Below are 24,403 nucleotides of genomic sequence, written 5' to 3'. Positions count from 1 at the left end.
AAACTCCACTATGGCCAAGACCAAAGAGCTGTCAAAGGACACCAGAAACAAAATTGTAGACCTGCACCAGGCTGGGAAGACTGAATCTGCAATAGGTAAGCAGCTTGGTTTGAAGAAATCAACTGTGGGAGCAATTATTAGGAAATGGAAGACATACAAGACCACTGATAATCTCCCTCGATCTGGGGCTCCACGCAAGATCTCACCCTGTGGGGTCAAAATGATCACAAGAACGGTGAGCAAAAATCCCAGAACCACATGGGGGGACCTAGTGAATGACCTGCAGAGAGCTGGGACCAAGGTAACAAAGCCTACCATCAGTAACACACTACGCCGCCAGGGACTCAAATCCTGCAGTGGCAGACGTGTCCCCCTGCTTAAGCCAGTACATGTCCAGGCCCGTCTGAAGTTTGCTAGAGTGCATTTGGATGATCCAGAAGAGGATTGGGAGAATGTCATATGGTCAGATGAAACCAAAATAGAACTTTTTGGTAAAAACTCAACTCGTCATGTTTGGAGGACAAAGAATGCTGAGTTGCATCCAAAGAACACCATACCTGCTGTGAAGCATGGGGGTGGAAACATCATGCTTTGGGGCTGTTTTTCTGCAAAGGGACAAGGACGACTGATCCGTGTAAAGGAAAGAATGAATGGGGCCATGTATCGTGAGATTTTGAGTGAAAACCTCCTTCCATCAGCAAGGGCATTGAAGATGAAACGTGGCTGGGTCTTTCAGCATGACAATGATCCCAAACACACCGCCCGGGCAACAAAGGAGTGGCTTCGTAAGAAGCATTTCAAGGTCCTGGAGTGGCCTAGCCAGTCTCCAGATCTCAACCCCATAGAAAATCTTTGGAGGGAGTTGAAAGTCTGTGTTGCCCAGCGACAGCCCCAAAACATCACTGCTCTAGAGGAGATCTGCATGGAGGAATGGGCCAAATACCAGCAACAGTGTGTGAAAACCTTGTGAAGACTTACAGAAAACGTTTGACCTCTGTCATTGCCAACAAAGGGTATATAACAAAGTATTGAGAAACTTTTGTTATTGACCAAATGCTTATTTTCCACCATAATTTGCAAATAAATTCATTAAAAATCCTACAATGTGATTTTTCATTTTGTCTGTCATAGTTGACGTGTACCTATGATGAGAATTACAGGCCTCTCTCATCTTTTTAAGTGGGAGAATTTACACAATTGGTGGCTGACTAAATACTTTTTTCCCCCACTGTAAGTAGGTTTTTGGGGTATCTGTACTTTACTTTACTATTTATATTTTTGACTACTTTTACTTTTACTTCACTACATTCAGAGGTGTAGTCCAGGGTATACGCTGGTATACGGCGTATACCTACTTATTTTTCAGTCAGCATTGCGTATACCCACTTCTAAATCCCCCCTGATGCGCATCATTCAGTAATATCTGTGAGTCAGATTGCCTATTTTCTTCCTCGGGGATAGTGAAGCCATGACCCACCCTCCTCTGCCTCTAATTGGCTGGTACTCGCTGCTTTCACTGATTAGATTGGTTAACTTTAGGCATGAGGACTGATGAGCCAATCAGAGGCAGAGTAGGGCGGGTCATGCCGAGGAAAATATCGCTAATACCTCAGGTGCCAGTGAAAAAAAAAAAAAAAAAAACTCAGGTGCCGGTGCCACTTGACTACGATAACGGCAGCAGACCAAACAACGGATGAAGAAAGGACACAAGCGGCGGTGTGCCACCCCAGTTGATGGAAGACATCATTCTGAGGTAAGTTTTAAGGTGGTTTCCAAATGAATCATTATTTTAAACTACTGGCAAATTGCCAGTGACTGCACATTTAGAGGAGAAGAGATGTTGCCGCCAATAGTTAGTGCGAGTCGGCTAACGTTATGAAGCTAGCTACGTAGATTGGGATAATGTGGGGAAACCGGGGCATTGTTGGTTTTCAGTAAGTGTTTAATCAACCCAGTTCATAAGAATTTCATACCAGACTGATGAAACTGATTATCTCAATGTTTATGAAGCTTGTTTATTATTGTAAAGGTCTAAATTATAACGTTAGCCAAGTTACTAAGCCCTAAATTATAACATTAGCCAAGTTACTTAGCCCTAACTAACCTATATGATCTAGTTTAATTGCATAGTAGCTAAGCTGGTAGTTGATTTTTAAGTAAGTTAAAACACAAGAATGGGGACAAATAGTTTAAGATTCAGCCTAAAACAATATTGAGGTCTAATCAGGCTGTCTTATTTTGTATAGGGACAGGTAACCATGAAAAGGAAGGGAGATATTGCAGACTTTTTTGTAAAGAGGCACAAATCAGGCCCAGATCAGGCCCAGGCAGACCCCACCCCTAAAACCAGCAGCCCTGGCAGCTCTCAACCGGGAGCTAGCCAGGCAAGTCAGTGTGAGCATAGAGAAGGATCCAGTCTACCACCACCAGGTCAGAACACACAGGCAGTAAATTGCATCTCCAGTTTATTGAAAAGTGAAGCCTCACACTGTAACAAAAGGTGATTTTGACAGATTAAGCCTCATTTTGAATTTCTGTGTGATGTTATTTATTTTATTGCCCTTCTATTTATTTTGTCTGTATCCATGTTTGTTTTTTACAATGCTACTGTTATATAACATTTTGTGTTAAATTTGTTGTTTTTTTGTTAAATAAACTCTCCCAAGTATTTCACTCACTAATCTCCTGTATGCTTCAGCTTCACTTGCTGAAAATATTTCCACTTGGTTATGCAGATTGTTAATGTAAAGAGGGGGACCCATGTCTTGCTGATGACTATTGTGATCACAGTAGTGTGTGTGTGTGTGTGTGTGTGTGTGTGTAAGTGTGTGAGAGAGAGAGAGACAGGGAGATGCATAATTAGTTTTGTTGTTGTCTGTAGACATCAATAATGACTGGCCAGACCTGTGGAGTGCTAAACAAACAGAAGACTTCAAATCCAAGAACCCCTGGTTGGGATCCAAAAACAAAAAATTGGGTAAGTTTAGGTAGATTGCTAGTTTGGGTAACTTCTGAAACAGTGGGCACAGATAACTTTGTGTGTGTGTGTGTGTGTGTGTGTGTGTGTGTGTGTGTGTGTGTAAAGGACCATGCACACGTACAGCTGTGGATACAGGAGTAGTTACATTGTTTGTTTATGCTTCGCAGGATGTCTGGTCTGTAGCAGTGTGAACTCCATTGGGATCGACAAGGAGCAAGGACAAGGTGTATCGCTCTCAAGAGAATGGATGAACTTTGAAATTCAAGTGTCTGGCCAGGGAAGTAGAACAACAAGTTTGTCAATCTTGAGAAATAAGGTGAGGAAACATGCGTTGTCCAAGGCCCACACTCAGGCTGTGAAGGTGGCAGAGCAACAGAAAGAAGCTGCCATTGAGAATGCAGTGGAGACTATGACTGAGTCCTACATGAAGGAAACTGAAGCTGTGTTTCGAACAGCCTACCATCTGGCCAAAAAGAACCGACCCTTTTCTGACCATGAGAGCCTCATTGAGCTGCAGGAACTGAATGGTGTAAAAATGGGCTCAATACTTCATTCACGTTACAGTGCAACACAAATAATACAACATGTTGCTAGTGAGATGCAGAGCAAAATCATCAGTAGCATTATAGCATCATCCAGTAAGTTAGCTGTCCTAATTGACGAGGCATCTTCTTTAAGTCACAAAGCTGTCATGACAGTTTCTATTAAAGCATCAATTCAAGAAGAAAGCCCTGAGTTCATATTCCTGGAACTTGTTGAACTGGAAAATCAGAGAGCAGATGGCATATTACAGGCGTTACTCACCTGTTTAACTAATGCTGGCTTTACAGAAGAGTGGCTTCATGAAAACTGGGTAACATTTGTATCTGATGGAGCCAGTGTCATGCTAGGAAAGAAGTCAGGAGTAGCAACCAGACTGACTTTGAGATTCCCAAAGCTTTTTGTATGGCACTGCATGAACCATAGACTTGAACTTGCTGTGTCAGATGCAGTTGATGAGGTAAACTCTGTCAATCACTTTAAAACTTTTATCCAGAAGCTATACTCTCTGTATAGTGTGTCAAACAAAAATGAACGTGAACTTGTTAATGCAGCAGCTGAAGTAGGCTCACAACTTCTTCGCATTGGCAGAATCTTGGATGTACGCTGGGTGGCCAGTAGCTTTCGGACTGTTCGTGCTGTTTGGACATCCCTGGGAGCTCTTGTGCAGCACTTTAAAAATGCTTGCAGTGATGAGATGAGGTCCACCAAAGAGAGGCAGATGTACAGAGGTTTGTTAGACCGTGTTCAAAGTCCAGAATTCATTTGTGACCTTGGCCTCATGTACGACACTCTCCATGAACTAAGTCTCCTGTCACAGGAGCTTCAGTCTCGTTCTATAACGCTCCTCAGAGCAGAGCATCTGCTGAAACGCTCAATCAGAGTGATCCAGTCATTCAAAGAGAGTCCAGGTGAGAAATATAGTGAGGCTTTAGAAGCAAAACAGACTGGGGAGTATCGGTCTATAGCCCTGAAAACAAATGCAAAGCTGAAGTCTATCAATCCAGGCCAGTTCTTACAAAGCCTTGTGAACAATCTGGAGAAACGCTTGTCTTTTGAAGATGAGACCATCATGGACCTCAGCATCCTTGATCAGAGTAAGTGGCCATCAAAGCCCAGCATCCGCCATGGTGAAGAACAAGTTAAGCGACTGTGCAAGCGATTTAACTTGTGCACAGACCAAGCACTGAATGGGATGCGGGACCTACTGGAAGAGCCCAGTAGTGAGCCCAAGGACCTAAAACCACTTATGAACTGTATGAAAACATTCCCTGTCGGTACAGCAGAGTGTGAGAGGAATTTTAGCCTTATGAACAATATAAGCTCAGACAAGAGGGCTGTCCTTCTGATCTCAAACATATCAAACTTGATGATGATTAATATCAACGGCCCACCAACTTCCAAGTTTGATCCTAGAAAATATACAAGGACCTGGTTGAAGAGCCATCGTGCTGCCTCTTCGGTGCGTTCTAGACAGTGCAGTGTGAAAGCTCCTGCAGAAAGCAAATTTGTCTGGAATATACTGTAGTATGAGCAAAGGTCAGAAACCCAGTGCTGGGTTGAGAGAGTATATCACTGTTGATGTGTTGTTAATGCATATATTTTTGTTAATTGTTAACTAAATATTGTTGTAACATATTTTGTTGAATGATTTACCGGTAAATGAACATGTTCAAAACAAAGCATATAGCAATATGAACAAGGATGCATTGTCACCTTCAGATTTGAAGTATTTTATTTAAATAAATGTGCAAAAAATAATCGAAACACCATTTCCTGTTTGCCTCATGATAAATACATTTTACATTCATCCAGGCTGCTCTTGTGACCAGTAGTAACTACAAACTGCTCCTAATCAAGTCATGATCATTTTATAATAGTGTGCAAGTAGAAATTACATATTTTTGGGTAAACTAAATCATAGTCTTACATGTCACTGTTTCTAAAACAGGGCTTTTTTCTGGACTACTTAAAAAAAAAAAAGGTGAATACTGAGAGTATACCCACTTCTCCAGGGACCACTACACCACTGACTACATTCGTAAAGAAAATGATGTACTTTTTACTCCATACATTTTCCCTGACACCCAAAAGTACTCGTTACATTTTGAATACTTAGCAGGTCAGGAAAATGGTCTAATTCACACACGTATCAAGAGAACATCCCTGGTCATCCCTACTGCCTCTGATCTGGCGGACTCACTAAACACATGCTTCGTTTGCAAATGATAACACAGACAGATCATCATGATGTTTGCGTTGAGGAACGTGAGAGATGACGTGTGGAGAGCTGCGAAGCTGGCGCCGATCTGCAGGGAGAAAGCCATTCGCTTTGCAGAAGATTTGAGCAAGCGCGACAGGGATGCCCGTGCGAAGCTGTGGCCACAAGTCGATGAGGCAAGACGCAAAAATAAAAGTAAATAATTAAAGAGCAGCAGTACATTAACCAACGTAAGCACATTAAATGTGGTTTTTGCTTGTTGTCATTTGATGGCTTATTAAGATATCAGTCAGTTTTTATTCATTTTGTTTTGTTTCAAGATCGATTCATATTGCTTGATTAGCCTTGAGCGATTTATCTATTTTAAGTTTGAGAGTTCAATTGAAGATGTAAACTATTAATATAAGATGTGTTATTACACGATCCATCCATTTATTTTCCTTTGTATGGTCGTTACTGTTCGTCAAGTTAATTTTTGAAGGGCTTATGCTACTTTTATATTATTCAGGGTCCCTGTTTATTCTAGACAACTCTTTTTCTCGGATACTCTTCTCTTCAACATTTCTCTTTCCTTTTTATCCTTGAACACTAGGGGTTTACGTAACAATACAAAACGCAAGGCTATTTTTTGTTTTTGTAAAGATTCATTAAAGTCCAACAGTTTTTTATTTCAAGAGACACATTCCTCAGATGCTGACTTAAAATGTTGGACTTCTCAATGGGGTGATAAGATCATTTTTAGCTATGGCTCATCTCATTCTGCTGGTGTGGCAATACTTTTTTAAGACGTTTTCCAGGTAGAGTTTTAGAAAGCAGGTGTGATGATAAGGGTCACTGGATAACTATTGTTTTCGACTATAAAGGGTCACGTTACATATTGCTAAATATTTATGGTTATAATATACGGTCAAAAAACAATCTTCTTCTAACATCTATTAGTAAAGTCTTAACTGAGTTGAAAAACAAATATTCAACAGATAACATTATTGTTGCTACTGATGACTGGATGGGTAGGTATCCCACCAGGCATTCAGCCCATTGTTTTAATAACTTAATTCTACATTTCTGCTCCAACTTTCAACTTTCCGATATTTGGCGTTCTCAGAATCCAACTTTAAAACAATTTTCTTGGGGTAACTCTACAACTAGCGACAGAATTAAAATCTAGTATCTTCCAATATTATGAATCTTGTCAGTGAATGTAGTGTTTCCTCAGCTCCTCAGACAGACCATTGTTCCATTATTCTTTCCTTTTGTTTTGATAATGACAAGAGATTTTCTAAAGCATACTGGAAATTTAACTATTTTCTTTTAAAGAATGAGTCATTTTGTTTATAGTATAAAGATCTTATCAGAGAGACCTGTCTCCATTCTGCTCTTTCTTCTACTAACAAATGATTACATTCAGAATTCGATGTCTTGCCATCACTACTGGTAAAATGCTAGCTCGGAAAAGATTCTCCAAGCAGATGGATATTATTGTTGATATTAACAGGCTGAGTAATAAACTTGATTTAAATTAAGATGAAAAAGCCGGGCTTGCTAAATGCCAATGTGAACTGGATGACATATACAACGATAAGGCACAGGGTGCCTTCATCCTTTCAAAGGCCAAATGGATTTGGAGAAAAGTAGGCAGACTATGAATAGTATTTCCTCCATTTATGTAAATGACACTATATCTGATGATCTTGAAGTGATTAATAAGGAAATACACTCTTTCTACAATACACTGTATCAATCTCATCTTTCGGAATGCGACTTGGATTCCTTTTTTTGATTCAGTTAATAACTCTGTTAAGCCTATAGAAGAAAGGTTGAAGAAACTGTGATTCTGATATAGATATTACTGAGTTGGACCAAGCCATTAAACAAATGCCTATAGGTAAATCTCCTGGACCAGATGGCCTGACTCCTGAATTCTATCGACATTTTTAGCCTGATATTAGAGAGTTATTGATTTCGGTCTACAAAGAGGGTATTGCTAATGCTATTTTACCTCCTCCTTTGAGACAGGGACTAATAGTTATTATACCCAAACCAAAGAAGGACTCTCTTTACCTGGACAATTGGAGACCAATCACGTTGTTGGCAACTGACTGTAAGTTACTAGCCCATGTCTATGCCAATAGGCTGAAAAAAGGCCTTGATTATATAATCAGTGAAACTCAATCAGCCTTCATTAAAGGAAGGAGTATTCATAACCTAATATGATTGGTATTAGATATTTTAGATTACAGTGAGTTCATAGAAGATAATGGCTTTATATTCTTTTTAGATTTTTTAAAGGCTTTTGACACTTCAGAGCACAACTTTTTATTTACAACTAGCTCTACTTTTGGGTTCAGGAGAATTTCTGTAAAGTGATAAGGATGATGTATAATGATATTAGCAGTTCGGTGGCTATGAGTAATGGAACATCCCCTCGTTTCTCGATTGCTAGAGGAATTAGACAGGGTTGTCCAATCTCCCCTTTTATTTATTTTAGCCACAGATTTACTATCCGTATTTCTTAACAAACAGATAATTTAAAAGGGATCCCTATTTTTAGTAAAAATATAAATATCAGTCAATTTGCAAATGATACTGACCTTTTCCTAAATGATAGGGCGGCTATTCTCTTGGCTATTGACATAATCAAGAAATGTTCTATGGCCTCTGGGTTGACTCTCAACCTTAACAAATGTGATGTCATGCCAATTCATTGCTGTGACTCCATCAACATTGCCTCCATACCTGTTAAAATGGAAGTTAAATATTTAGGAATTGTTATCACTAAAAACTTTTCAGATAGAGAATCTTTAAACATTGATAGTAGGATTAATTCCATGAGAGTTTCATTAAGTCAGTGGGAGCAACGTGATATCTCCATTTTTGGTCACATTCTTTTGTCCAAGACTGATGGTTTATCTAGAATCATTTACCCAAGTCAGTCCCTTTTTCTTTCTTCTAATAACATCAAAAAAGTCAATTCTGTTATATTTAGATTTATTTGGAGGAATAAAACGCATTATATTCGGAAATCTCAATTAGTGAAAGACTATGATCGTGGAGGTTTACAGGCTATTGATTTTGAGTCGTTAGTGGGTACTTTTAGAATTAAATGGTTTAAATGATGTCAGTCTAATCCTACCTCTATGTGGTATCATATCCCTAACAGTATGTTTAATAAACTTGGTGGACTTGAATTCCTAATGAAATGTGATTTTGACCCTCCAAAATTACCTGTGAAATTGTCTAAGTTTCAGCAGCACATTTTATTTGTCTGGAAAATGATATTCAAGCACCATCCCCCCATAAAACATTGATTTGGAATAATAGAGTTATTACAATTAATAGGAAATCCATTTTCAAAGGCCTTTGGTTTGACAAGGGTATTAATTTTGAATGTGATTTGTTAGAGTTTCTGCCATTTGATGAGTTCATTGGTACATTTCAGGTTAATATTACTCAGAGAGAATATATTAAGGTTTGCAAAGCAATTCCACTTCCTTTACTTGGACATATTAAGAACACTTTGTTATATTATGAGGTTGTTCCCACTTTTCCAAGTTTACAAATTAATGACTTGAACCTTTTGAATAAAAAAAATCAACAATATGTGGATACGATTGGCAGTTAATTAAGTCATTTTTGGTGATTATAATTCAATATATTGCTATGGAAGTGATCAACCCATGCTATGGTCAAAAGCGACTACCTTTTACCTTAATTGTCCAGTTATTCCAAAAGTTAAAGAAACTCATGATTTCTTGCACAAAAAGGTCAATTTTGATAAAAAGCCTCTTTTTTTTTTTCATGCCGCCATTCTAGTTTAAATTAATGAATGGTTGTGTATAAAATCTCCAAAATTACCTATGTTTACCTTTGATGACGTTAAATGGCATTATGCTTATCCTCGTAATTCCGATCATAACTATTTTATTAACATTATTCTCTTGGCCAAATATTCTATTCACAAATGTAAATGGGGTGGGAAAATTCCTTATTTTGTAGTTTTTTTAATTGAACTGTTAAAATTGTATAAATCCCTCAAACTTGTGAAACTTAAAGTTGGAAAAATGATTAGAAGTCATGTCTCTGAATGTCTCATTGCCTTGTCACATCTAAATGACGTCATGAATTAATCTTTTTTTGGGGGGTTCGCTTAGTCTTTTATTTTATTTTTCCCATTGTATTCACAGGAATGTCCCTGTATTGTGTAAAATTGGTATTATTGTTGCAATAATAAATTAATTGCAAATTATGTCTGAGTGTTGGAGCATGCCCTTGGCTATCCGTAAATGTAAAAAACAAGAAAATGGTGCCTTCTGGTTTGCTTAATATAAATAATTTATACTTTAACTTGATACTTAAGTATATTTTAGCAATTACATTTACTTTTGATACTTATTTAAACCAAATACTTTCTCAATTGGCGCACAATTGGTCCAGCATCTTCCAAGGTAGGGGAGGGTTTGGCCGGCAGGGATGTGGGTTCGTTTCCCACGGGGTATGACAAAAAACATGTATGCATTCACTAACTAAGTCACTATGGACAAGAGCGTCTGCTAAATGACTAAAATGTAAATAGGATCTTATTGGGTGACTTTCACAAGTCATTTTCTATTAAGGCATCTTTACTTTTACTCAAGTATGACAATTGTGTACTTTTTCCCACCACTGCTAATTGTGCACATCCCTGTTAGTGAGCATTTCTCCTTTGCCAAGACAATCCATCCAGCTGACAGGTGTGGCATATCAAGAATCTGATTAAACAGCTTGATCATTGCGCCTTGTGCTGGGGACAGTAAAAGGCCACAGATGTCAAGTTGAGGGAACCTGCAATTGCCATGCTGACTGCAGGAATGTCCATCAGAGCTGTTGCCAGAGAATGTAATTTCAATTTCTCTATCAACGTCATTTTAGCGAATGGCAGTACGTCCAATCGGCCTCACTGCCGCAGACCACATGTAAACACGCCAGCCCAGTACCTCCACATCCAGCTTGGTCTGAGACCAGCCCCCCCGACAGCTGATAAAACTGAGTACGTGTCTGTAATAAAGGCCATTTTGTGGGGAAAAACTCATGCCGATTGGCTGGGACTGGCTCCCAAGTGGGTGGATATACACCCTCCCATGGCTGCACCATTTCCCAGTCATGTGAAATCCAGAGATTAATTATATAAATTGCCCGATGTCTATAGAACTAAATCAGTGAAATCGTTGCATTTATCTTTTAAGTATAGTTTTCCTGAAATGTTGTGGCTCATGGCCTGCTGTGTCAACTGTTCAAACAACTCCTGTACTGTTTTTGCCACTTTGTGGCAAAAGCCTAAAAAGATTGTGAAAGGTTAAAAGAAACAGGGACACCTAGTGGTTCTTTGAATGGGGATCTGACATTCATCACAACCGCCAGTTTCTAATGTTAGGAAGCAAACAGTCCAGACCACAAATTAGAACATTTAAAAAAAGGTACTAAGTCTTTTAATTTTTGCACACAAAAAAAAAAAAGACAAATCTGGATTCAGGCAAAGGATTCTTGCAGTCCACTCCAAGCAGCATGCAAGTTGCACATCAGAAAAACCCACCTTCAGTGTCAGTCTAATGGAATGTTCAATTTCCCCAACACAGCTACCAGTCCAATATTTAAGACTCAGTGCAACAAGGTACAGTTACACACCCCCCCCCCCCCCCCCTCCAAGTTGCCCACCGTTAACTATTATTACACAGCTCGTACAACAAAATCATCTTCTCTAGAATTTTCACTGAAGGCTCAAGACAAGAGCAACACTGGGCAGCATGAGTTAAGATATTGATTGTTATACCATAAGACACAACCAGGTTTCTCCAGTAAAAAAAAAGTAAATAAACAGATTCGATTGGGAAAAAAGAAAAGTGACACTACATAAGGGGTAGATTTGAGATGGCATTTAATCCACTTCCTCCATGCGTGAAGCGTCATCGTCTCCCTCTAGAGGTGGGATCTCATCTGGGGCAGGTGCAGAGGTGGGCTCCTCAGGGATCACTTCGTCATCATCAATTCCTGAAGGGGAAAAAAAATTAGATCCAGCCTACAGCCACATTTCCATTATAGTCAACCATGTTACCGTTTAGAGAACAGTTTCCTCTCCCCTAACAGTTCTGAGTGTGCATCCTTACCCAGGCCCAGCTTGATCATCCTGTAGATGCGGTTAGAGTGAGTCTGGGGGTCATCTAGGCTGAAGCCTGACGAGAGCAACGCCGTCTCGAACAATAGGATGACTAAGTCCTTCACTGCCTTGTCGTTCTTGTCCAGGTCAGCCTTCTGCCTCAGGGTCTCCACGATGGGGTGGTCTGGGTTGATCTCCAGGTGCTTCTTGGCCATCATGTAGCCCATTGTGGAGTTGTCCCTCAGGGCCTGTGCCTTCATGATGCGCTCCATGTTGGCCGTCCAGCCATACGTGCTGGTCACGATGCAGCAAGGCGAAGACACAAGCCTGTTTGACACAGTCACCTGAAGGGGCAGAGGGGCGAATGTTACTTCACATGCTAACAGCATACAATGTGCAGGTGACAAGCCAGTGCAGGCAAGTTGACCCTAAATTGAATAGTTAAGATAATTTTTAAAACGTAACAAAATCCTAAATTAAATATTGTGCAGGAAAGTTGTTAGAGTTCACATAAAACACCATCCAAAATGTAGTCAAACAGGCAAATTCTCAAATCTGAAAAAGGTTGTCAATGTTAGAAAGTTATTATCACAAGCAGTCAACACTAAAGAAACGATGCGTCACAAACTCACAAGGTCTTCTAGTTTCTGGGTAATATCACAACCCCCTTCTGGGGACAAAAACTACATCACGACACATTGGGCATTCCCATTCAAGTCAATGGCAAAGCCGGGACAGCATCACAACGCGTGAGCCTAATGGGACAGGACCACTTCAATACACATGGTCAAAGGACTCACCAGGGTCAATATTAGCTTATGATGAACTAGGGCACCTGTTCACAACCAAAAATAAAAGTCAAATTGTCAATCACCAAAATTCAGAGCACAGAAAGAATAATATCATGGCTAATTTCTCATTGCAGAAAGCACAGGTTGGTTCCCATCATTTACCTTCTCTACTTTCTTGTCCAGGATCTCCTTCATGAGCTTGCAGAGGTTCTCAAACCTGGTCTTGTCCTCCTCCATCTTCTTCTTCTCCTCCTCGTCCTCAGGCAGCTCCAAGCCCTCCTTGGTTACAGAGACCAGGGTTTTGCCGTCAAACTCCTTCAGCTGCTGGACACAGTACTCGTCGATGGGCTCCGTCATGTACAGGACCTCGAAGCCACGCTTGTGCACACGTTCCACAAAGGCAGAGTTTGCCACCTGGTCCTTGCTCTCGCCTGAAGAAAAATGTGGTGTCAGTCAACTTCTGTGTCTAAGTAATTCAATGACTGCTATTGGGCTTGGAGCGCAACGTTATTGTGACTGAATGTGTAACTAGACCCACCAGTTATGTAGTAGATGGATTTCTGGTTGTCCTTCATGCGGGTGAGGTACTCTGTGAGGGAGGTCAACTCGTCTCCGGACTGGGAGCTGTGGTAGCGCAGCAGCTCGGACAGCTTCTTGCGGTTTTGGGAGTCCTCGTGGATCCCCAGCTGCAGAGAAACAATTACCATTAGTATAACTAGGTATTCAATAGTAGTTCACGACACATTCAACTATTGCACGGGGAACGGTTCTATATAACCATTTAGCTACTGAAGGTTAAGAAAAGTCTGTGGCTCTTGAAGCCAGTCTAAATATAGTCAATTGTTCTTCTAACCACTAAATAGGGTCGGATACTAGTTTGGCACAAAGCACAACGACTAGCACCACAGTGTGAGGAGATCGATCATCTAGTCCATGATCCACTTTAGGTAAACCTTGGTTTAAACCATGTTGATGCACTGAAGAACACCAGATGACAGCAATTGTGGCAGAAGACAAGTTAGATTACTAGTAGCAAAAATCGTCGCTCAAGATAAATTCTGATCCCCCCCCACCCCACCATCTCCCGACGTTACCTTGAGGTTCTTGGAGAAGCCATCGTATAACTTCTTGTAGTTCTCTTTGTCCTCTGCCAGCTCACCAAACAGTTCCATACACTTCTTCACAATGTTCTTGCGGATGACCTTGAGAATCTTGCTCTGCTGCAGCGTCTCTCGGGAGATGTTCAATGGGAGATCTTCAGAGTCCACCACACCACGCACAAAGTCTGTAGCGGGAGAAGGAAGACATTTATTCATTTAACTTTTATAGCGATTTCTATTACAGAAATCTATGTAAAGCAAAACAAACTGTATACACAGACTTGGCTACAGAGAAGACAAGTAGCCAACCATTTCAGAGCAGCATTATCTGCAGTTGCCATTTTCTTCACATGTAGGCTACTCATCCAGGAGACAACGGTGCCTTTGTAGTCAGTGGCATTGAAATTGTACACGGCCAGCGGAAAGTGCCAGCCATTTTGGACCTCCAGACTATGTGGAGACTAGACTACTTACTCAGGTACTCAGGGATGAGCTCTTCACAGCTGTCCATGATGAAGACTCTCCTGACATACAGCTTGATGTTGTTCTTCTTCTTCTTGTTCTCAAAGAGGTCAAAGGGCGCACGGCGGGGGATAAATAGCAGGGCGCGGAACTCCAGCTGGCCCTCCACTGAGAAGTGCTGCAAAGGGGGAAGAAGCAGGTGAGGGTTACTACAATCCCATCACCTTATCCTGCTCTCAGATTTGTTTGTGCAGCCAACTCCAGTCATAAGAGCTACCCAAATCCAATTTTTATTTGTCACATGCGCCCAATACAACTGGTGTAGACTTTATGCTTGCTTACGAGCCCTTCCCAACAATGCAGAGTTTAAAAATTGTAACACAAGAGGAATAAAATACACAAGAATGGAGCTATATACAGAGAGTACCAGATATTTGAGGTAGATATGTACATGAAGGCAGGGTAAAGTGACTAGGCATCAGGATAGATAAGAGTAAAATAAAACAGAGTAGCACCAGCAAATGAGTGTAAAAGTGTGAGTGCGTATGTAATGCGTAGGCCATCATCTAGGAAAACATGGGCATACCACTTTGACCTCATTGTAATTTCTATATTTCAGTGTTAGTACCTTGACAGCTAGGTGGTCCTCCCAGTCATTGGTCAGGCTCTTGTAGAACTCGCCGTACTCCTCCATGGTGATGTCGTCAGGGTTCCTGGTCCAGATGGGCTTGGTCTTGTTCAACTCCTCCTGGTCAATGTACTTCTCCTTGATCTTCTTAGTCTTCTTCTTGTCCTTGTCCTTGGAATCCTCCTCATCGTCCGAGCCCACGTCCTCAATTTTGGGCTTGTCCTCAGCCTCCTCCTTTTCCTCCTTCTCTTCCTTCTCCTCCTCAGCCTCATCATCACTGATCTCCTTTTCACGCTCCTTCTCAACCTGCACAGAAACAAAAAAGAAGCAATTTTATTTTAAGCCTTCAACAAAAGCTAAAAAACATTCCCTTACTTTAGTGTCCTCAACCAGGTCTACATAAATGGTCACTAATCGCACTTTAGTTTTAGTCATAAACATTCCCATAATTCTATACTCACGAAGAGTGTGATGGGATAGCCAATGAACTGAGAGTGCTTCTTGACCACCTCCTTGACCCGCTTCTCCTCAACGTACTCAGTCTGGTCCTCCTTCATGTGCAGAATCACCTTAGTTCCACGCAACATGGGCTCCCCTGGAAATTTATTTCAACAGAAATTACACACCCACCATAGGAAACCATTTGCCCATTTCAGTGCCACTACAATAGATGTAGTTTAATAACACCTGTTATTAGGGCTGGCTCAATAACCGTATAACAGACTTATATAAAGACAGTCATGCAAATAAAATGGGGTGGAACAAACAGCCGACTGAAGCCTGGGCATTCGTGCGGGTGAGTTGGTTTCTGCTGTAACATGGACTTCACAACGTGATGAAACTGTTGATCCTTGCTGAAACAGTGTTGTAGCAAACAAATCTTTGGTTGCCTATGCAATAGAATGGCCTTGGAACCTCTAACCCTGGCAATTTGACTCATGGGTAGCAATGGCCGTCTGGTATTTTGATGGAATCATATCCATGGTAAATGTAGAACGTTCGTTCAAATTATGTTAACTGAGGAGGCTCATGCAATGGAATGTACTTTTGTAATGTTAGATGAATCAAATCACAGCACATATTATGCTCCCGAGTGGCGCAGCGGTCTAAGGCACTGCATCTCAGTGCTTGAGGCGTCACTACAGACCCCCTGGTTCGATTCCAGGCTGTATTACAACCGGCCGTGATTGGGAGTCCCATAGGGTGGCGCACAATTGGCCTTAAATAAAAGGTACAAATAAAATATTGATGGGTGACCGTTGTGCTTTCATTTCCTGCTTTTATCCTATGGGTACACTCGCAATGGCCGCCAGTCCACCCATTATGCCATCACCGACTTGCATGGGGACGCCCATTCCATTCTTATGGAAGCACATGCAGTCAGGAGGAGATAGATATATTATAAGTGACCATGGCCATTTGGCTGACCATCACAGCCCTACCTGTGATCCAGTCTAAAAACAATGCAATCATGATTTTGTAAATGTTTGCAAACCCGCCCCCATAGCCTTCATTGAGTGAGACATACCACTGTCGACCTTTACTGTGAATGAGCCTCCGGCTGAGGACTCCCAGATATACTGCTCGTCATCATTGTGCTTGGTGATGACCGTCACTCGCTCTGCCACCAGGTAGGCAGAATAGAATCCCACACCAAACTGCCCAATCATGGAGATGTCAGCTCCAGCCTAGCAACGAGGGAAAATAATTGATCACAACATGTTCTCTTCATGCGCGTCAGAATAGTATTTGAATTCATATTAGTGAATAATCTTGTAATGCAATGGACTTACTTGCAGGGCCTCCATGAAGGCCTTGGTGCCAGACTTGGCGATGGTTCCCAGGTTGTTGATGAGGTCAGCTTTGGTCATGCCAATTCCAGTGTCAATGAGGGTCAGGGTGCGCTCCTCCACATTGGGGATGATGTCAATCTTCAGTTCCTTCCCGTTGTCCAGCTTGGTGGGGTCCGTCAGACTTTCGTAGCGGATTTTGTCCAAAGCCTGAAAAATATTGAACAAAGCAGACATCACCATCAAAGTTGTAATCATACCTATGCACTGAAAACTTTATTGTATGGATGATCTTGCTGGATGCTAAAGTATTTAAAAAGTGCTGTACAGTAGCATCAACAATTGGTCTGTGTGTCTGAACAGCATGATGCATCCCTAATAAAAACACACTTACATCAGAGGCGTTGGAGATCAACTCCCTGAGGAAGATCTCCTTGTTGGAATAAAAGGTGTTGATGATCAGTGACATGAGCTGAGCGATCTCTGCCTGGAAGGCAAAGGTCTCCGCCTCCTCCTCTTGGCGCATTTCTTCAGGCATCTAGGGGCAAAAGCAGCAATGTTATGAAATTGCCCAAATGACCATATATCTCAATTACATAATTAAATGAAGCACATGCATGTGTACTCTAGTGCTGTTAGCAACAAGGGGAGTGAATTGCTTTCAGTTGAAATGCATATGTATTTATGCCCTCCATAGTTAAGTCATCAAATCCAACGGTTAATTTTCATGCCAATCTGTCCACACAATTGACTATAAAATGATGCATCAATACACGATCAGTCGCATTTCATCCTTTTTAAACACCAACTACCGGATGTTGAGTAACCAGCCAACATGGCAACATCCTGGAGACAATGGACGTCGCTAGCACGTGTTTCACAAACTCTGTGAAGGGATTTCAGGAAATCCATATAGAACTCAACTCCAACAGAAGGTTAACCGAATTTAAACGTTAAAAATGGTACGTAGATATCACGTCACTAATTCAATGGAAAGGCGACGACGATTCAGCAACGCTAGACATGCACGAGGAAATAGCTAGTTAGCGTGCCGTCGCGCAAAGTCATGCTGCCGGTGTCCAGAATGTACAATTTAACGTAACTGCAGTCAAATAATGACCAGGTTTCCCATTGCATCCAATATGTAACGTAATTAGTTAGCTACACTTTTTTGTACAACCAATTGCAACTTCAGGGCAGTCCAAATTGCCACTAAAATGACTCCATACAAGTGTAGCCAGCTAACGTTACCTGGTGTTAACTACTGTTAGTTGCATTAGCCATCCGGACAATGAAAGCTAACAGAAGGATGCTGACGAAACCGTTGACAGTTTGATACCCAATCCCGTTAACATACGTTATATGCCAACTAAACTTGCTGGTTAACTCACGTTAACCTCAAATAACTTTTCCAAAAAAGGTAAGCCAATCTAACGTTGGCTATAATTAGGTAACACACAACGAGGCAGAATGAGACGGAGAATCAGTTGTCACAGTGAATGTGGTGAATGACATTGCCGGAAAGGCTAGTTAGATAATTTAGTGTACGGAATATGAATGAAATTATTCTGTACGTAAAATATAGCAGACGTTTGTAAACTGGTTAGCGCGACTGCTAGCTAGCTACCGAATCGAACGTTCTCGACTGATGCTAGACCAAGCCAGAGATGCTAGGCTAACGTTAGCAGACTAGCATGAGGGTGACTTAACTTTTGAGCGCTGATTTGATAAAGGCAACAATATCTGAGTACATGGATGAGCTTTAGCGTTAAGACAATATGTACACACCTTTATTTGTTCCGTTGACTTCTCTTGAAAAAAATGCTGCCAATATCACCAGTCCCCTCGTCTCTCTGACGCAGAAAACTAGAAAGAGATTTCCTTTTAAAAGACCGATATCTTTATACCCTCTGTGTGTTTCACTCTGCGGGCGTATCCATCCGCTGCACTTTGTTGCGGGTGCAGCATCTCCTTTACATTCAAGTTAAAATGCATGTAAATGCTTGTCACGTTAAAAATAAATGTGAATATCTTAATCGAATGATTGTTATTTTCCCCAATTCTATCATGATGATGATCTTCATCATGAATTTCCTTAGCATGCACTCAGCGTTAGGAAATATTTAGTACATTATCAGAAATATCTTCGGGAAAGGCTTTTGTTTGAATTGCCGGTTTATGATTTTTGATTACATTGCAGGATTATAGACCACAGTTTTATTCGAAGCAAATCTTCACATTTAGTACTGGACAGACTGAATAGAGAAGCATATGATTGAATACCGTGATGTCACATTTTGTATTCATCGGACTGTGTAGTCAGAATTTGCCACATATTACAAAAAAATATACAAAACAGTGGAAATTATGGATAGTTTTAATCTCGCGGAAGAATATCAATCAACTCTAGTGGCTGTACTTCGTTTTTTCCAGCGCTTTCCATGAAAAACCCGCCTAAAACTGACGTCACGTGTTTGTCAAACGCAGTCCTCGCGGGTGTCACTAGTTACCACCGCCACAAAGTCAACGGGTTCGTCCATTTTCTCCAGTGTGTCAGAGTGTGCTCTGGGGCGTTCTTAAATTCAGAGCGCTGTTAAATTGTCTGTTCGTTTCGATCTCGGAGCGTTCAGAGCGCACACTGGACGCTCTGGCGGAGGAGAAGGGTTGATCCGAGAGTTCTGACCTCACAATGGCAATGAAGCACCCAAGCTAACTGGCTAAAGTTGGCTAGCTTGCTAGCTACTTCCAGACACAAATGAGAGAGAACCTCAGTCTGACCATTTTACACGCTCAAGCAGAGTTGGTTAGGCTGTTTTCATGTTATATTGAGCGTTAGTGACTAACTGTGCTGCTGGCAACAATTTAATAAAGTATTTTTTTTTTGCCGAAGTTTACTGACACCGGTCATATTCAACAGGTGTGTTCGTAAATTCATCAGTTATTCTGCGCTCTGGCATAATCAGACTCGTGCTCTGATTTCGGAGTAGATAGACAGTGAATTAAGGTTAGGTATAGGGTTAGCAGTGTGGTTAAAGTTAGGGTTAAAGCCAGACTCATTAAATCCCAAGTAGAATGTCAAGTTTTTTTGGTTTAATATATCTCGAAATGTATCTATGAAAGATTAATTTATCATTTGGGTCACTTCAAAGTGATTTGACGAATTATAAGTAGAGCAGCTTTGTTTACGAATAGGTCGTTATCAATAAAACGTCACAATAAGGTGCAGAGAGTTCGAGTTGCCTGCTGGGGGCAAGAAGACCCCGGCTCTGCTAAAACCATTGACAACTAGCTATATCCAAATATTGTTTGATTTGCTTGCCATGTTTGGTGATGACAGAAGTCTGACTGACAACTTTATCAGGTCGCGGACTTGCCGATGTCTAGCTCTGATGAAGGAAGCTAAATTACATACATGTTTTAACTTGTACAGCGCTTTTCAAACAATATCAAAGTGCATAAAAAGTAAAACAGCAAACAAAACATTTAAATGTCTCAGTCGTTTTGGGATTAAGTTGAGGCAGTTGGGCCTGGAAAGGCAGTGGAGAGCCATCGATGGGACAGCCAAGGAGAAACAGAGTGAAATGTTATTAGCTCTCTCTTTCTATATATATATATATATAATCTGTCTACCGCACCTGCTGTCTCGACCTCAATGCTAAACTATGAAAAACCAACTGACATTTATTTTACACCCTCTACAACCACTGTGATTATTATCTGTAAACTTTTGAAGAACGATCTGGCCTTAATAGCCATGTACTCTTATAAGCCAGAAGAGGACTGTCCACCACTCAGAGCCTGGTTCCTCTCTAGGTTTCTTCCTAGGTTCCTGCCTTTCTAGGGAGTTTTTCTTAGCCACCATGCTTCTACATCTGCATTGCTTGCTGTTTGGGGTTTTAGGCTGGGTTTCTGTATAAGCACTTTGTGACATCTGCTGATGTAAAAAGGGCTTTATAAATACATTTGATTGAGTCTGAAAAAACAGGCCCGGAGCTCTTCAACAGTGTACCACACCTGCTTCTCTGAATGGTTAGTCACTCCATAGGAGCCCTTCTCTGGTACTGGTCCTCCATTGCCAGGAATGTAGCACCCACCTGGGTTATGCCACTTGTTGTTAACATGTTGTTTTCTTAGCTAGCTAGCTAGCTACATGCCAGATGGATAGGCTACCCTTGCGTATCTGAAATTACATGATCAATTGATGTTTACTGATCATGAAAAGCATGCAGTTACTTGCTGTATAACTCTGATGATAGAGCTAAATGTGGAATCATCGGAAATGTGTAGTTCTGACTGTGCTCTTTGTGGGGATCCATTCTCTTACAACTAGATGTGATGCCTAGCTTAGAAAGAATACATTAATGATTAAACATAATAGGTTTCTGCTGTACTGATATAGATTGTTTAACATAACAAGCTGTGATTAATGTGAGGAACCGTTAAGGGGTAGGCTGAGACAGGCTTGTGACTCACACACACAGCCTCTTTGTTAAACCGCTCAAGGACATGTGTTCTGCTACAAAGAAGGACAAACTATGTCTGAGGTTGCTGACTCGAGACAAGTTGTAAAGATAACAACTAATGCCCGGCAACAGTAAGCGCCAAGGGGCTGGGACCAGCCTGTGCGCCATCGATAGGTTGGGTAAGTTTAAACCACACCCAGGCTCTACTCTGACAGGCCCAGCAGGGAGCGGGAACTATCTCTGTCAGAGTATTTAAAGAAGAATTTATAACAAAAGTTAGTTCTCTGACTGCCCTGCGTGGTGTTTCAGTGGGCCAGTATATACGAACATCATATTTACCATTCAAGTGTTTGCATTAATTAAAATACTAGTCTATTTTAGAAGACGTGTATTGACCTCTTTTTGTTCCTATACCAGATTTGAATTGACGCAACTTGACAATTGGTGACCGCGGACGTGATCTGGTAGAGGGACTTTGCTGGGTATTGTCCGGCCGATTGGACATCGCTGTCGTTGGACGGTGTGTTTCACAAAGAGTCCGGACAACTAAAAACAGGTAAGCAGACACCTATTGTTATATAACTAAAGTTCTGCACATTGGCTTTATCCAAATTAATTTTGTGAAACACCTGTTTGATGTAAGTGAACTAAATTATGAATTATTATACAAATTATTATGAGTAGATAAGCACCATATTGTGACATGCAAACCTTTGGTGAATGTGAGTGTTAAACCATGGTACCATAGAGTATTGTTCCACCGGCAAGGTCCGTAACTACGAGGGTACGGCTAGGACCAGGGAAAATACTGAAATCCTCAGGCTAGGACCACCAGGGGTGGGAACTGGGGGTATAGGGAATTATTGGATTAAAAGTGTTGCGCTACTGGCAAGGATCGTAACTACGAGGGTACGGCTAGGATCAGAGGGACACTTACAATTTTAGATAGTGTTGCGCTATCGGCAAGGTCCGTAACTAGTACGGCTAGGATCGTAGGAGCACTTTAAAGTACACTATAGTGTTGCGCTTCGGGAAGGGAGTTGTACTTGGGGGTACAGCCCAGATCGGAGGAGCACTTTAAAGTATAGGGTGTTGTATGAATGAGAGTGCGAATGATCCCAGTGTAATAAAAGAGTGATTGCAAATGAAATAAAAGAGTGAATGCGGGTTATTAAAATTAATAAACCTGTATACCTTGATAGAAAACTAATTAGGAGTTAAAGAAGTCTGTGGTTGCTTAAACCGTATAACCCGTTAATAACAATTGGGAATAGATATACTAGGGTAGAGAAATTAAAATAAAATATATATTAAAAGTGAGACATAGAATCATAGCCTAAACATTTTAAATTTCTAAAATAAAGATAAAAAGAAAGAAGTGTCGTGTACATAAATATGGCGGGACACACAGAGGCGGAACGGGTGCTGAAAGTACTGAAGTCCACCCTTGAAACAAACGGAGGAAAAGATGGAAAGGAATGGAGCAGGCGAGGAGAGAAACTCTATAAGGAATGGATAGAAGATGGTTGTATACTATCCCCCGATGGAGTGCCTGTAGGAGGCGAACCTGGCAGAATACTAGAAACACTGAAAAGAAGAACTCAGAAAGCAGAAGGTGAATGGAAGAAAGAGGGAGAACCCAGAAGGGGTCAAATCAAGGAAGCAATGGAAAAAGCAAGGCTGAAGGAAAGAATAGGACTAGCAGTGTTGGGAAAACTTAAGAAAATATGGGAAGAAAAACAGAACAACGAGGAGAAGCAGGACAAGAAAGAAGAATCCAGATTGCCTATGGCTCCACCCCCGCCCAGATTATACCCAGAACTGCCTACGTCACCACCCTCATACGAGGCACCAAAGCTAATGGCTCCAACACTGGATATTGTGGGGCACTGCTAGAAGCAGCAAGAGCTATACGAGACGGGGTTGAGAACATGTCCAGATTACAGGAAGAAGAAAGTCGTATGAGCCTGACGGGTGACGGCGACAGGGGAGGCCTGGTGCTTGGAGGGGGGTGGACCCAGTCGGAGCAGAAGAATCAGGAAAGGGAGGACAGAGAGAGAGAAGAAAGAAAAAGGAAAGTGAAAATATTGGAAGAGGAAGTAAGAAGAGGTGCGAAACAGCTGAAAGAAATGGAACAAACTATGCGAGACCTGAGCGAGGAGAGGAAACAAGGAAATAGAGCAACCTCTCCACCAATGATGCACAGACCGGTTTCACCTCCCAGAGGGCACTATATAGATATGGGAGAAGAGCATGAAGAAGCAGTGAGAGAGAGAGAGAGTAGGAGGGGGCCAGTACCCACTGATAGCCTTACCTAATCTATTGGCGGAGAATGAAAGGGGCCCCAGCAACCTTAGATGTATACAGTAATAATAATAATATGCCATTTAGCAGACAGGCCATGAACACAGAGGACATGGCCAGAGCGGTAGAAGGATGACCCACCCCAAAACAGGAAAAGTAAGGTTTGGGCTGCCGTTAGAGGGCAATGGGTTTCAGGGGATGCCCAGAGGACACTTTTGCCATGGGCCGATCACGGAGAGTATGTTGGGAAAATAACTGAATTGTGTAATAGCCTCAGAGAGACATGCAATCCATCATGAGCAGAATAACAGACAGGACAGAGCCAAGAAAGAGCAGAAAGGAGCAGAGTACATAATGCCAACTCTTGGGGAAATAGCGGGTATAGGCAGGGAAAAGTGAAGGCTACAGCGGGGGAGGTCGATGCTTTAACTATAACAAGGAGGGACATTTTGCCAGAGAGTGTGAGGCCCCGTGTAAATACTGTAACAAAACAGGTCATAACCATCGTGACTGCAGAGCTAAAGGAAAGGGCAATGTCCGGGAAATGACAGTCTATTTTTTGGTTCCACTGGTAAAAAGTTTGAAGAAGTGATTTGTGTCAATTAAGAATTGGCTAAAAACACCACGAAGCGATTATTTGAGAGGTACCTATACATTTCTAACGATATATACGTATGAATTGCTCACCCGAACGTAGACGTACATCATGGGTGAGAAAGTAGAGAATATGAGTTTAAGGTTGTGCCGTTGTTTGATTATGTGATAAGGTTTAATGGGTAATCGGACCATAACTAATGAGGTTATAGAAGTAATGTATAATATAGTAGAGAGCCAATAGAGGGTTCCATTGAACTATTATGGTTTATTGGGCATTTCAATGACATAAGGTGAAATCTGTATGTATGAGTGAATTCAACGGCTGGTATGGGTGGTAACCGGATACTACTGAGTATTTGGTTTGGTGATGTTGAATGGAAGAGTTGTAGCGTGGTTT

At 41.4% G+C, this 24,403-nt stretch overlaps 1 protein-coding gene across 1 annotated transcript; it reads right to left on the bottom strand.

Moving 5' to 3' along the window:
* Window positions 1-11,190: 11,190 nt before the first annotated feature.
* On the bottom strand, window positions 11,191-18,808 carry LOC311106435 (heat shock protein HSP 90-beta-like). Its single transcript, XM_084148769.1, has 12 exons — window positions 18,431-18,808; window positions 17,037-17,180; window positions 16,646-16,852; window positions 16,381-16,540; window positions 15,314-15,447; window positions 14,853-15,158; window positions 14,237-14,402; window positions 13,757-13,947; window positions 13,201-13,348; window positions 12,825-13,093; window positions 11,882-12,215; window positions 11,191-11,765 (listed from the first exon to the last, which is right to left on the bottom strand). The coding sequence occupies exons 2-12, from the start codon at window positions 17,178-17,180 to the stop codon at window positions 11,653-11,655; spliced, it is 2,172 nt and encodes a 723-aa protein (XP_084004895.1). The 5' UTR covers window positions 18,431-18,808; the 3' UTR covers window positions 11,191-11,652.
* Window positions 18,809-24,403: the final 5,595 nt, after the last annotated feature.

This window comes from Coregonus lavaretus, assembly GCF_964263955.1.
Source record: "Coregonus lavaretus genome assembly, chromosome: 31".
Taxonomy (NCBI): domain Eukaryota; kingdom Metazoa; phylum Chordata; class Actinopteri; order Salmoniformes; family Salmonidae; genus Coregonus; species Coregonus lavaretus.
The sequence above is the reverse complement of the archived record's forward strand: the minus strand, read 5'-3'. Positions and strand labels throughout refer to the sequence as shown.

Coding starts and splice junctions, on each gene's coding strand:
- LOC311106435 (XM_084148769.1), bottom strand. CDS start 17,180: ATGCCTGAAGAAATGCGCCAAGAGGAGGAGGCGGAGACCTTTGCCTTC. Junction 15,448..16,380: donor CACAGTAAAGGTCGACAGTG/GTATGTCTCACT, acceptor ATAAATTTCCAG/GGGAGCCCATGTTGCGTGGA. Junction 13,948..14,236: donor GCTCATCCCTGAGTACCTGA/GTAAGTAGTCTA, acceptor CTCCCGCTACAG/ACTTTGTGCGTGGTGTGGTG.